The following is a 12,817-nucleotide window of genomic DNA, read 5'->3' as shown; positions in this document are numbered from 1 at the left end:
AAGAGAGACGCGCTGGAAAAGCTACCGTTATAATCAAGTCAGCGAACACTGGCATTTTACCTTACACGCCCGAAATCACTGAGCTGTTGTCCTACGATCTTGAACAGATGATGAGGACATTTTTCGCGGAAATACCTGGTGTCACCGTCATTGACGTCTGGGACATGACTGTAAGTCCCAGAGGTGAATATGACGTTCATCCCTGTGAACTGGTTATAAGAGAAGAAATCAAGAAGGTACTGAATTTCATTTGCAGCGATACAACTGTGGGACATGAACTTTTTGTCTAGTGAATCGTGCTCTTCTCCTGGCGTCGTTTTTATGAGATGCTTAATTAAAAACAATTTTAGGGCCAAATGCAATTACCTCTGATCTAATACTAGGCCTAACTCTTTTCATGCTGAACATTCCCGATTGATTAATTAGTCTAATAGGTTTATCACTGAGAAAATGCCTGGATTAAATTCTAACCCAAGGAAGAGTGAAAACTGGAACTACCCAAACATGGGCTGTATTAACCCAATTTGGGGATGAGAATTACTTTCTGTTTCCCTTGTTACCTACAAATGAGTGGATATTAACCACTGTTTGGCCCAAACAAGCCAGAACTTAATTCTTATCACGCAAATTGGGTTGAAACAATCTAAACTATTTGGTAGTTACAGTTTTCACCCTCCTTTGAGTCAAAATTTAACCTATAGGCAGTATCTCAGTAGCATGCGTGCATTCGTCTTTAGTACGCGTGTCTACCTGGAAGGTAGTTACGTGGCCCTCTGGGGTCGAGGTCTGCGGGACAGCGTTGATTGAGGTAATGTGCCGTCTGCGCAGTATCATCTACCCAGTGCTCGATAGGGCAGAGTTGAAGAATGCAAGGCTTTGACACGCTTGGTGGCGACAAGAATACCGGTCCTTTTTAGCAGTTCTGGGCATACGTGTTATTTTGAGCATGCATGCACAGTTCTGAGCATGCGTGCACAGTTCTGACCACGCGCAATACCTTGAAAAAGGACCGGTATGTTTGCTGCCACCAGTGTCTGAAAGTCATATACTGCCTGTCGAGTAAGTTGAAACGGTTTCGATTGTTATACAATCGTATAAATCACCATTGTATCCAGTATTTTATAATAATTGAAACGTAACATGTTTTTTCTCAGTCTTCGACAGTCACTGATTGGTTGTGTATATTGGTTGTCTTGCTTGGAGTGGGTTTCGTTTTCATCTCCGAGTTGTCAACGGATCAACAAAGGTACATTTTAGAAACAAATTAAGCTGGTGGTCTTGTGTCCTCCTGATAAGGAATTGTCCCCACCACCTGCTGTTCGCTCACATGCCGGATACCCTCAAGCCCTGCGTGTCAGTACAATTGCTTTTCCTCTGGTCGCTCACCGAGTGGAGTGGCATCTACTGAGGGTCAGACTCCTCACCTCTCCACAACAAGCACAAGAATTTTCACAATAAGTAATTTTTGTAGACTTCAACATCTATTTAAGTGCCGAATGCATAACCCTCAGATGACGTATGGGTTTCATATACGTACATCACCAATTTTCCCTTGCAGCGGTTACATTTCTTAAAACCTTTATAATGATACACGTTTACCTGGACAAATGAGGGCGCTGTTGCTGTGATGTCATCCTGGCAGGGAAAATACAGTTCATTACTCAAAGTGTGAGCTAAAACAAAATGGGGACATCGTATTTTTAGATGTAGGGCAGAGGCCAATGGAAAAATGTCATTTGCAAAGGTGTCATTAGCGAAGGTGTCGTTTTTGCAAAATATTATTTTCGACGTTGCTACCCAAATGGCCCGATTTGGACCGTGACGAAAAAAAAGTGGCTGTAGGGAAAAGATCGCTTCTGTCGAATGGCAGGCGTTTAAAACCAATGTCATCGAGGAAGGTCTACTGACCATGATCTTTGATTGGTCGCTGTGATTGGTTCATTGTGCTAAATGGGTGGATTCTATACCCTTGAGCTCATTAATCTTCGTGATCTTCGCGGTGTGTTTATAATAAAAGGTGCCAGGACCGATCACAGAATTGTTCCTATAAATGCCGAGTTCGGGACTTGTGGCCTCCAACTCGGGGTAATTTCCTTCCCAAAAACCTAGAATGGGGACCTGTATTGCATAGATGCGTTTGACTAGGTTTAGAGCTGTGTGCATGATTTAATTATTATTTTGGGGGTGTTGGGAGAAAGATGAATAATAAAATTCGCATGGGTAGCTCTGATAATGTTGAATTGCCAGTGGAACGAAAAGCAAACCTCTTATTGACTGACACCAGATGGCGCTATTATTTTCTGTCTGATTTTGCGCATGGGCACGTATGCTATAGTGCATCGTAACTATAATCATATTCCTCTGATGGCGAGAGTGTTCGATGGAGGACAGTGAAACACTGTGAACACAAACGCCGTGAAAGGCTCGCCGCGGTCCCAAATACATAAGCTGCGGAAAGTCTTTTCTTTGGCACTTGGATTTGTATCAGACTGGGGATTTGCGCTAGTCGTATCTCCTAAGAAGTGAAAAAATGGCAAAAAACATGCGTTCCATCGACGTCAAAGATTTGAACAATAGTGCAGATGTCTGGAGAAGGAAACCATCCATGAGAGGTTTGATGATGTGGCTTGTGTTAGTGGGTATGGCGTACCTTATAGTAACGTATTTCACCACTGGCCATGTGAAGGTAAGAACATTTTCTCGTGAATTTACGACCTTTCTGGATACCAATCGCCGAGTCGATTTTGACCTTTTTTTCGTTGACTTATCAAGCACTTGGTTTCAGATTATACGTTACATTTTGAGGAATCGTATACTTGTACGAGAGTCCGACGCCACGTAGACAAAAAAGCTATACGAAATATTTTCTTTTATACCGAGGTGTGTGTGTTCATAATTGACGTATGGTGAATGTTGAGAGCACACTCTCCACAAAGTGGTCAGAATCTCACGGCCTGGGGTTTTTTGCCCAGCCCTTTTCTTTCCAGCAATTTTCCCCTTATCACAATCGATTACTGCAAGTCACTCCCCTCAATAATAAAAACACAGGGAGGGGGAGAACATGGTTGACTGTAAAGCTCTATTGTCCAATTCTGATGAGTTGTTAGTTTACAGCGGGGCGTTGTCATCAGTGTTCGATTTCCTTAAAATATTTGCGTAGTAAAAACTGCTGTGCAAATATTTGTTTGCAAAGCAATTGCCTAGTTTTGTATAGCAGGTTTTTTTTCACAATGATACTGCATAAATTCACTGAATATCCATATAAAAGAAAACAATAAACAAGTCTTCAACAATTGCCTTTCAAATAATTTTCAGAACAAAAAAAGTAAGTCCGAAAATAATCAGGGCTGGCAGTGGATTCTCAGTGTAGGGCCGGAAATCGAGTAAAGTGGTCGTAAAGCCAGTACCTAAATACTGGTAAAATACCTGCGCACGGGATCTGTCTTAAAACGGCTGCACATGATGAACATTAAAGGCTAAAAACACCTGAGTATCCTGCCACCTCTTCTGATGAACTATACTGATGAAAGAATCCGACCTTCATTTTGCTTGCAAAAGTGTGAACACTTGTTTTGGTTTTCTTGTCTGACTTGTCATGGCTTACTAGCGAAAGAATATGTTGATATTCTTTAATGTGGTCCATTTAGATGTTTTGCCTCCAGTAGTGCCTTGCAAGAGATATCTTTACCTATAATTTCATTATAATTAAAACTGTATCAAACTTTCTACATTCTGATTAAAACATCTTGATTTTACATAAGCTTCTGCCCGCAACAAAGTTCGGATAAAATGTTTATTTTGACTTGATTTTTCGATTTTTTTCTGAAGTCCAAAATAACGCTTTAAAATACGCCCGAAATACTTAAATATTTTTCTGACAAACTAGTGGTTAGGAATGCGGGGCGAATAACAGCTGAGCAGAATTTATCAGCGTCAAAAAATCTCTTTAATGTTTACGAGGGATTTTCGGAATTTGGTTTCAAGCGCTCATCGTTGGCAAAGACTCAACTAAATTCCCGTGCCCAATTTCCAGGCTCCGCCATTTTTGAATTTCGGAGGAAATTTCATGACACTGAAGGTTCAACAGCATATATTATGGGAGTTATAGTTAGCAAAATACACTTTTTTAACAAGGAGTGTGGCAACACTGCATGAGGGAAGTCAATTCAAGTGAATGTCGAAGTGCGCAACGTAGGGGATCATATATTATCTTGTGGCACACGATACACTGTGCTTGACATCGATCTTCCCCGGAGCGTAAAGACAGTTCGAAACGAAACATCTATCACTGTTTCTTTTTATTTCAGCAGGTATTTATTGAACCTTTTCACCCTTCCATCCACTAATTTTACATTTGCACTACTTCCAACTTCCATTTGACACGTTAAGAGGTCAAAGCTTAACGCAATACCCAACTGTGAGACATGAAAAGATGGCCGGGCCGCGTACTGGTAGTCCATCATGCTGCCTGTCCTCCGTGCTGCTCGCGAAATGCATGACATTAACTGGTTCGGTATTGTGGCTATCTCAAGTTAAAACGAGTTGTATGGGAACCAATGAGGTCATCGTCTCACGAACTCGATCTCAATTGAGGATACAGTGCCCCGCTGCATGTGTATACGCGACAGTAGTTGGGGGGGGGGTGAGTTGAGCAAACTTTGACCTTTGGAGATGGTGGCATTAATATGTATAAGTATAATAATAATATGATATTGATATGAAAAGGAATGAGGTGTAGGGTGAAACATTCTGCACAGGTTGACCCCGGGTGTATGGGATAAAATAGGAATAAAGCACGCGGTAAAAATTTTTTGGCACAATTTGACCTTGCATATGATAAAAAAATAGTGGATGAGTTGAAGGTGTGACGTCATGCAAAAAATACCAACGGGCCTACAGGGAGGTCCAAAAGTAATTAAGAAGTAGGAAGCGATAATCACTAAACAAAAGGACCGTACCTGCCGCTGGGTTGTGGGTGATAATTCCTAAACAAAGGACTGTACATAGTGGGTGAGCTGTGTAGGCGGACTATCGTGTTAATGATTACATCGTGTACATTGGAAGTGGTCCAACTTAACCTTTGGACACTAACGGAGAGAGAGGGTGCCCACGTGCTAACAGTCTTGCATTTAGCTTACTATGGCTACCAAGATTTGATCGATACGGGAAGAAGACTCTGTTGTCCCTAGCTGAATGTTTTCTCCTTTGAATTAGAGTGTTTTACGTCGGTTTCCCTGTACTTGTATATGGTTTGAGCTCTGGCAGAATGTTTAAAATTCTTTGAACGGAAGTTTTACGGCGGTTAATATCCTGTACATGTATACGTTTTACAAATTCAGTCAGAGCGGAGCGTTTTTCTTGTTCTTTACTGTGGGACCTAAATGTAAAATGCAGCATTATATAAACTTAAGAATTCTTGGGGGCGGCATGACGTCACTTGGGGATTTTTAACACGTAGCAAAGGGGTAACTTTATTCCTTGTGCTAAAAATTAAAATTAAAAATTCCCAACCGACGTCAGCATTATATAAAATTAAGAATTCTTGTGGGCGGCATAACGTCACTTGGGGATTTTTAACACGTAGCAAAGGGGTAAATTTATTCGTCGTGCTAAAAATTAAAATTAAAAATCCTCCTATTTGTCCATGACGTCACACCTTCACCTCACCCACTATTTTTTATCAGAAGCAAGGTCAAATTGTGCCAAAAACTTTTTACCCCGTTCTAAGCTTTATTCCTATTTTATCCCATACACCAGGGGTCAACCTGTGCCAGACTTCCTGACCTTATGCCTATCCCTTACCAAAAGTCAACCTGTGCCAGACTTTTTCACCCGACACCTCATTCCTTTTCATATCAATATCATATTATTATTATACTTATGCATATTAATGCCACCATCCCCAAAGGTCAAATTGTGCTGTATTTCAAGGTCAGAAGGTGCTCAACTGACCCCCCACTACTCGCTACCGAGGGTAAATGGAATACTGGTTGTCATGGCGATTCTTGTAAGGTCCTTGGTAATTATATGTATAAGAATTTAAACAAATTATTACTTATGAAAATCTTGTTAAATTATAAAAATTTACCTGTAGGTAAGTCAGGTCGCAGAGAGTTTCCGATTTGTAGATTAGACAAGATAGCTGGAATAACGTCACATGACCTGATCATAGCCATTTGTTATAAGTTTTTAATATTTAATATTTATTACTCTCTTGATGACACCGTATCGCTCGGTAGAGGCGCCAGGTATTTAATTTCGCCACCTATTAGGGTACCCCTTTTTAAAACCTATCGTTATCATTTCCGACCGACCTTATTTTTGGGCTGATCCCGACCTCGACAAGCGCTTTTGTTTTTCACCGACCCTGCTGACGAGAGGCTCTTGCATTAAAAAAAGGAAATTAGGATGACCTCTACAAAACCAGTGATGAAAAGATGCATGTGCGATGCGATTTCGTCCAAACAGCAACGCAGCGATAGTCGAAATCCACGGTACGGCATCACTATCACACCGAGCGGTACCGTATGACACCAAATGCACAACAAGTATGGATGAGCGCCATGGGTAAAACCGAAACATACATGCACCATGTATATGCACACATACTGCACGCACAGACACCATTCGGCGCCTTGACACTGATCGACTTCAACAAGTTGTATTGTGTTGATGCAATTCAGGTATCACGTAAGGGGAACATTTGAAAGGATTCAAAGAACTTACATCAAAGGCCAGGGGCATATGTTAGTAACTCATGTTATTTTGTTAATGTATGCTTCGAACGAAGCAATACAGTCTAATATATGGAGTATCTAGAATAGGAGATGGCTATATCATGGTCATAGACAATGGTGATATGCCACAAGCAAGCATCTATAATGTACAATCGAGTGCACTGGTGATGGAGAAAATAATGATGGATAATATATACGGCTCTTTAAATGCCCCAGTTGAAGTGTCACGTCTACTGTCTCGTAATTGTGTAACCTTGGAACGAGTACGGAAAGCAACGTTGCGTTCATTTGCCCATGGCAGCGCTGCGTGATATGACCGATACCCGAGGGTTATAGACTTCCGGTTGTGGGCCCAGCTATGCTCGTGAAACACAAGTAGCGTACTTTTATCACTGTTTTTGCTGCGAATGCCATTGTTGTGAAAGCTCATGACCCTGCCAAATATATTTCGCCGAAATTTCGTGTAAATAACCAGTCGACAGATGCCCATGTTCCTCGTAAATCCCATGTCTGTTTATAACCAGTTTTTTTTAATTATTCCTAGGTTTTCTCTTTAAAACTGGCCAAATTTTGGTGCACGTACAAAACACACTGGACCCCCACACCGCATGCAAAATTGTTAGAATGTATTACATTCATATTTAATCCTACATCTGCTATTCATGGCTTTCATATAATTATCCCTTGCAGAGTAAAATTGAATGCAATTATGTTGTTACGAAAATTCTACACCAAACGCGTTTATTTTTGTGTCACCACAAAAAGGGGGGGGGGGGTGAAAGAGTAGCCCTTAACCTGGTCAAAAGTATGGGATATATGTATTCCCCCATCCCTTGGAATTGACGTCTGGCATGCATATCGATGTAGATATTGCTTACAAACATTGAGCGCCATTTTGCTGCGTGTACCACGCAAAAACACCAGTTGTACACCTTCGATGGGGCTCAATTGAAGGCAAAGCGTATCAGAAAATCGTGCGGACGGGTTTGCCCCCAACCGATTAAAAAAACGAAAAATTAAACCATCTTCCCCCGGGGATATACTATACGCCCTTGTCCCAAAGTTATCTTTCTTTTCTTTTTCCTTTCTAGTTGCCACATCCACTACCATCTCAAAGAAAGTTCTCGGCACGTGTGCTTGGCTCTGTACAAGATATCATCTCCAATTACCTCGCTAAATTGCCGAATGTTACACCAGCAACACTTTCGAACCCAACAGTCGCTGGGAACTCCTTTTTCTACATCCAGTACCCCAAGGCAAGTTACAATGTATGTGATCAGCTGGCATTGTACATCGAAGCGAGGGACAATACGAACAAGACAAAGACCAGTGGAGGTGATTTTATGTGGCCCTACCTGCAAACAGCCTCACTACGCGCTAGTACCCCGGCAAACGAGGTGATCGACCATGGTAACGGTTCATACACCGCCCTCTTCACGCTACACTGGGCCGGGGAAGTCGAGCCGTTCGTATGGTTTGTTCTCAGCTCCGAGCAGTCTTATTCAGTGCGTAAAATCAGGGACCAAATACCTTACAGGTTCGCCTACGACGCCATATTCACTGACGACCAAACTATCGAAGTGACACCGTGCCACATTACGAAGGATATTTACGTCGATAAAGCGGCAAAAGGGTTGTCATTGGCGTCGAAAGCAGAAGTTTGTGATTTTTCTGATCCTAGGATAGGTTCGACTTGGTATTGCCTCAAGCCCAAAACTCTGTCCTGCTCCAATCGTAGTCAGCATCGTGGTAACATAGAAAGAGGAAACAGTTATCTTCAACAAGCGCTGCAAGACGAAAAAGTGTCGTTAGCAAAGTTAGTATAGGGGCCTAAAGCCACCTCCAATTTGACAAGCGGAACTATCTACTGATAGCTAATTTTATAATGACAAGCTGAGTCAAAGAACGCACAAAGCTCACAACTTACCAATCAATCCAACTGAACTAAAGGGAGAAAGTTCACCTAATAAAGATTAGTTGCAGAACCTGCATCCAATACAAATAATGCAGTAAAAGTGCACACACTCTTAGGAAGAGTTTATGAATAGACCAAGTCCTGCTTTGATCTGTTTGATCTGTTTGTATTTCTTCCAGGCCAGAGATGCTGAAGAACACTGGCCAAGTACGAACAGTCAAAGTGATGTCTGAAGGTAGTTAATCCTGATCATTTTGTACATAAGGTTGCCCTGAAAGGACCTCTAAGACATTGGAATTTTCACCCAACTGCATACGGTACACCTTTTCGATCGTTGCTCCACCCTTATTGTGGTGTTTCTAGCAGCAGTCGATAGAAATTTGAGACTTGTTTAATGATGTTCGCCTCTAAACAACAAAAAAGTGTCGGTGCTTTTGTATTTCGTATTTCCAAATGACTCTATCTGAAGGGGCAGTTTTTTTTCAGTATCAACGACCCTTTTTAAGGCCTCGTCAAGGAAGAAAAGACATATCATACAAATGGATTGTAATTTCAGGTAGTTGAGGTTTCCTTTTTTAGAAATTACTGAATTTGGAATCATGAATTCACATTGAAATCCAACACTGTGCTCCGTTCCAAAGATGCATCACCACGGGACTAAGATCAACCGTGAAATCGTACAGTTAAATCATTCACTTGTACCTCGTGGTAATTATTCTATTTTAAACAGAGTTTTACTGAACAGTATTCATTTTCTGTCGTGTGGTTGTAAACTGTTGTAGTTTCCTTTTCTCCAATCAATCCACTCTTTTAGGCTTCAACTCTCTCCCTAGGTCCCAATTCTTTTACTTTCATCCATCCCTCTACTCCTGTTCACTTCACCTCTCTTCACGTATCTATCTTTTTATCTGTAATCTTTTTCTAAACTAGCCACTATTCAATTGGACTTTGTGAATTAATGGAGCGGATTTATTTTGCAAAAAAAAATGGAGACCAAAATGGATAATGACAAACTCTATCAAGAAACTGCCATTATTTCACAAAAGCTTCAAACGTTGTGCGTTTTATTTCAGTGAGTGACTCTGCTTGTCTGGATTTACCGCCTTGCGATTCCGGTCTTCCACCCAAGCGAGCAAACCACGCCGCTGGATACTACTTCGGAAATTTATGGAAGTCAAAGGTCTGCCTTGCCAGAGAGCTCCAGTTGAAGGAAACCTTCGAGTGCCTTCGAAATAAGCATTTGTTTTTCATCGGTGACTCCACCATAAGGCAGTGGTTTTTGTATCTTGTCTCACACCTTGGAAAAGCCATGAAGGAGTATAAGATATGGACCAAGGAAGGGGTTATTCAAATGCATAGACACGCTTTTGACAAAGTCCACAACATCACACTAGATTTTCGATTTCATTACTACCCAATTCTTGGTAACTGGCTTAATACAACTACTATCTATTCTGCAATTGACTTGATTGACAGTCTACCAGGTGGAAGGGACACAGTCCTCGGTTTTACCATGTGGGCTCACTTTACATACACGAATCTGACCTATTACTTATCTCGATTGGAGCCCATAAGAGATGCCATGATACGCCTTCAAGAGAGAAGTGCTGGAAAAGCTACCGTTTTAATCAAGTCGGCAAACACTGGCATTTTACCTTACACGCCCGAAATCACTGAGCTGTTGTCCTACGATCTAGATCAGACGATGAGGGTTTTTTTCAGGGACGTTCCTGACGTCATCATTATTGACGTTTGGGACATGACTCTAAGCCACGGAGGTCGATATAATGTTCACCCGAGTAAACTGGTCATAAGAGAAGAAATCAAGATGGTACTGAATTTCGTTTGCAGCAACACAACCACGGGACACTGACTTTTTTGATAATAAACAATGCTATTTAAAGGACGTTAAACACTAATGGCGCCCAACCTCACTGCCATGGGAGAACTCACGTTAACTAAACCTCACGTCATTATGTTAGAGGTCTATGTTATAAGGCACAAAAGGGTAAGAGAAAGTCAAATTTCTCATTGTTCTCTCTTTCCAATGCCAAAAATTTTTATTAAAAGAGATTTGCCAAGGTGCAAGTGCCAACATTATTTCTCTGGTTTCAAACAGCACCCATTGATGAGAGCGTTAAAAGACCCTACCAAAGGAGCACAGTGTGGTCTTTCATGTCGGGGTTTTCTTTGGTACTAATTTCTTCGGCACTAAGATCATCCTTGTGATGAACCTGGCAATTATTCAAGATTCTGCCAAGGGAGAAAAGGATAGAAGCCAAGGTAGTTTTAAAAAAGTGAATAATCGTAAGAAATTGTTATAATTTACTATGAAATCCTTTGAAAACTATAAATAGCAGATATTTTGGTAGGCAGTGGAAAATAAAAATAGGTATTTGCTTTGAAAAGCGCCAAGTAATTTACTTCGAGTTTTGAATTTCATTTATGTATGGTTACATTATCAGTTGGTATAAGTTGTTCAGTTGAAACTAGGGCCAAGAAAATGATACCTGTTTCATTCGAGAAAAAGAGCAGGTCCCAAAAGCCATTTGTGTCATGTATGTCTGATGAAGCAAACATTAGTGCATGGATCTGGGTTGTTAGTATAGATGATGTTGGCTCTCTGTACCTGTTTATAGCATTATTTACTTTTTCATGGTGCCCTAAAAACACTGAGCTTAACGTAATAACGCGACTCCGATTACGTATAAACGTGGAGAATTCGCGAAATACTCACGTTGTTGGTTGGTAGGAATCTTGATTATAGTTTCACTTCCCATTGTTATGACTAAAAATATTTTGTCAAGGTAGAGGAAAGCAATATTTCGAAACTTTCTCCTAAATGTTGTGGCAATACGTAGTATAGTTTCTTATGATGATTTAATACAGTATTTATATCTGAATACAAAAAGTTGTATTATTCTGATAATGATGCTATTTTTCTCTATGGGAAACAAGTTTCACCTGGCAGTCAAAACTGGTAAAAAACAGGATCACTTAGAATTGGAATGGACACGTTTCATTTACTTGTAAGGTCAGAAATCCGGTTGCCAGAAATCCGGTTGTTAAACAAATTGGTTGGAAAAACTTCAGTGCACAAGGAAGTTTCCGTGCACATCTGATCACGTCCACTACTTGTGCTCTGTGCTCAATGCAAAATCCCTTGGCCGATAAAATTTGTGTCGTTGATAGTAAAGGGTTATGGATCACCGTGAATTCATTGCAGTGTCGTAACATTTTCCTGGAAATGGGGGGGGGGGAATGGGGAAAGGGGAAATTTAGGAGAGGGTGACTTGCCGAAAATTTGAAAAGCTGCGGGGGGGGGGGCTGGCACAATTTGACACTTGGGGGTGATTTTCAAATACATACGTTTATTTGTAATATGTATTACATTCGTGTAGAATCTGACATCAGAATGCCATAATCATGATTTTTAAATTCTCCCTTTTCACTGGTATTGAATACATTTTGGTTGTGAAGTGCGAATAGTTGTTCATTATTCAGTTTTCATTTTTTCTCACCACGAAAAATATTGTGTGGGCGTGTTTGTGGGGATGATTCAATAGCCCACCCCCTCCACAATAGATCTTCATCAAGATGCTATCATGTTTGTCTTGTTCCCTGTACACTCACTGGCAATAGTAATACAACCTCATGTGTCGATTGAAGGGAACGGACTCATTTTCTTTCCAGCCTCGATTTGGTCTATATATTACTTTGAATGGTTGAAAAGCAAGATTGTTGCCTTATGATAGCGGTCTATAACAATTTCTTCAAATTAATTTCGACTATATTTCAGTTGAAAGCAAACGGTAATGGATCGGCAAACGTATCACAGATAATCCAGCGAAAAGAATTGGAAACCATTTCTGCGGGGCCATTCTGTTTGTACGCAAGTGGTATATTCCTCTCTGACCAATAGGGTCCTAATCTTTGAAATCCCAGAACGTTGCCCGGTGTTTCAAATACTTTTTGGCAAGATAGGAGCGCCAAGGTTTGAGTAATTAATTATAATCCGAAGGATTTACAAAGTTTACATTAGTATAAGCTGGGAGTGTATCCAACAGAAATGTTCCTGTCAAGTGGAAGTTGATCCTATACATCTGCACCTAATCTGCAATACCGTCAAATCTGGGTTATGTAGTGTATAAACATGTACTGTAGG

At 40.8% G+C, this 12,817-nt stretch overlaps 1 protein-coding gene across 1 annotated transcript; it reads left to right on the top strand.

The window, feature by feature from the left end:
• On the top strand, positions 1 to 11,071 carry LOC110981156 (NXPE family member 3-like). Its single transcript, XM_087131276.1, has 4 exons — positions 1 to 236; positions 7,829 to 8,553; positions 8,832 to 8,887; positions 9,726 to 11,071. The coding sequence occupies exons 1-4, from the start codon at positions 108 to 110 to the stop codon at positions 10,523 to 10,525; spliced, it is 1,710 nt and encodes a 569-aa protein (XP_086987402.1). The 5' UTR covers positions 1 to 107; the 3' UTR covers positions 10,526 to 11,071.
• Positions 11,072 to 12,817: the final 1,746 nt, after the last annotated feature.

Source organism: Acanthaster planci, linkage group LG21 (assembly GCF_054643075.1).
Source record: "Acanthaster planci isolate LZ-2023a linkage group LG21, COTS_SCS, whole genome shotgun sequence".
In the NCBI taxonomy this organism is placed as follows: Eukaryota; Metazoa; Echinodermata; class Asteroidea; order Valvatida; family Acanthasteridae; genus Acanthaster; species Acanthaster planci.
This window is presented reverse-complemented; position numbering and strand designations above follow the sequence as displayed.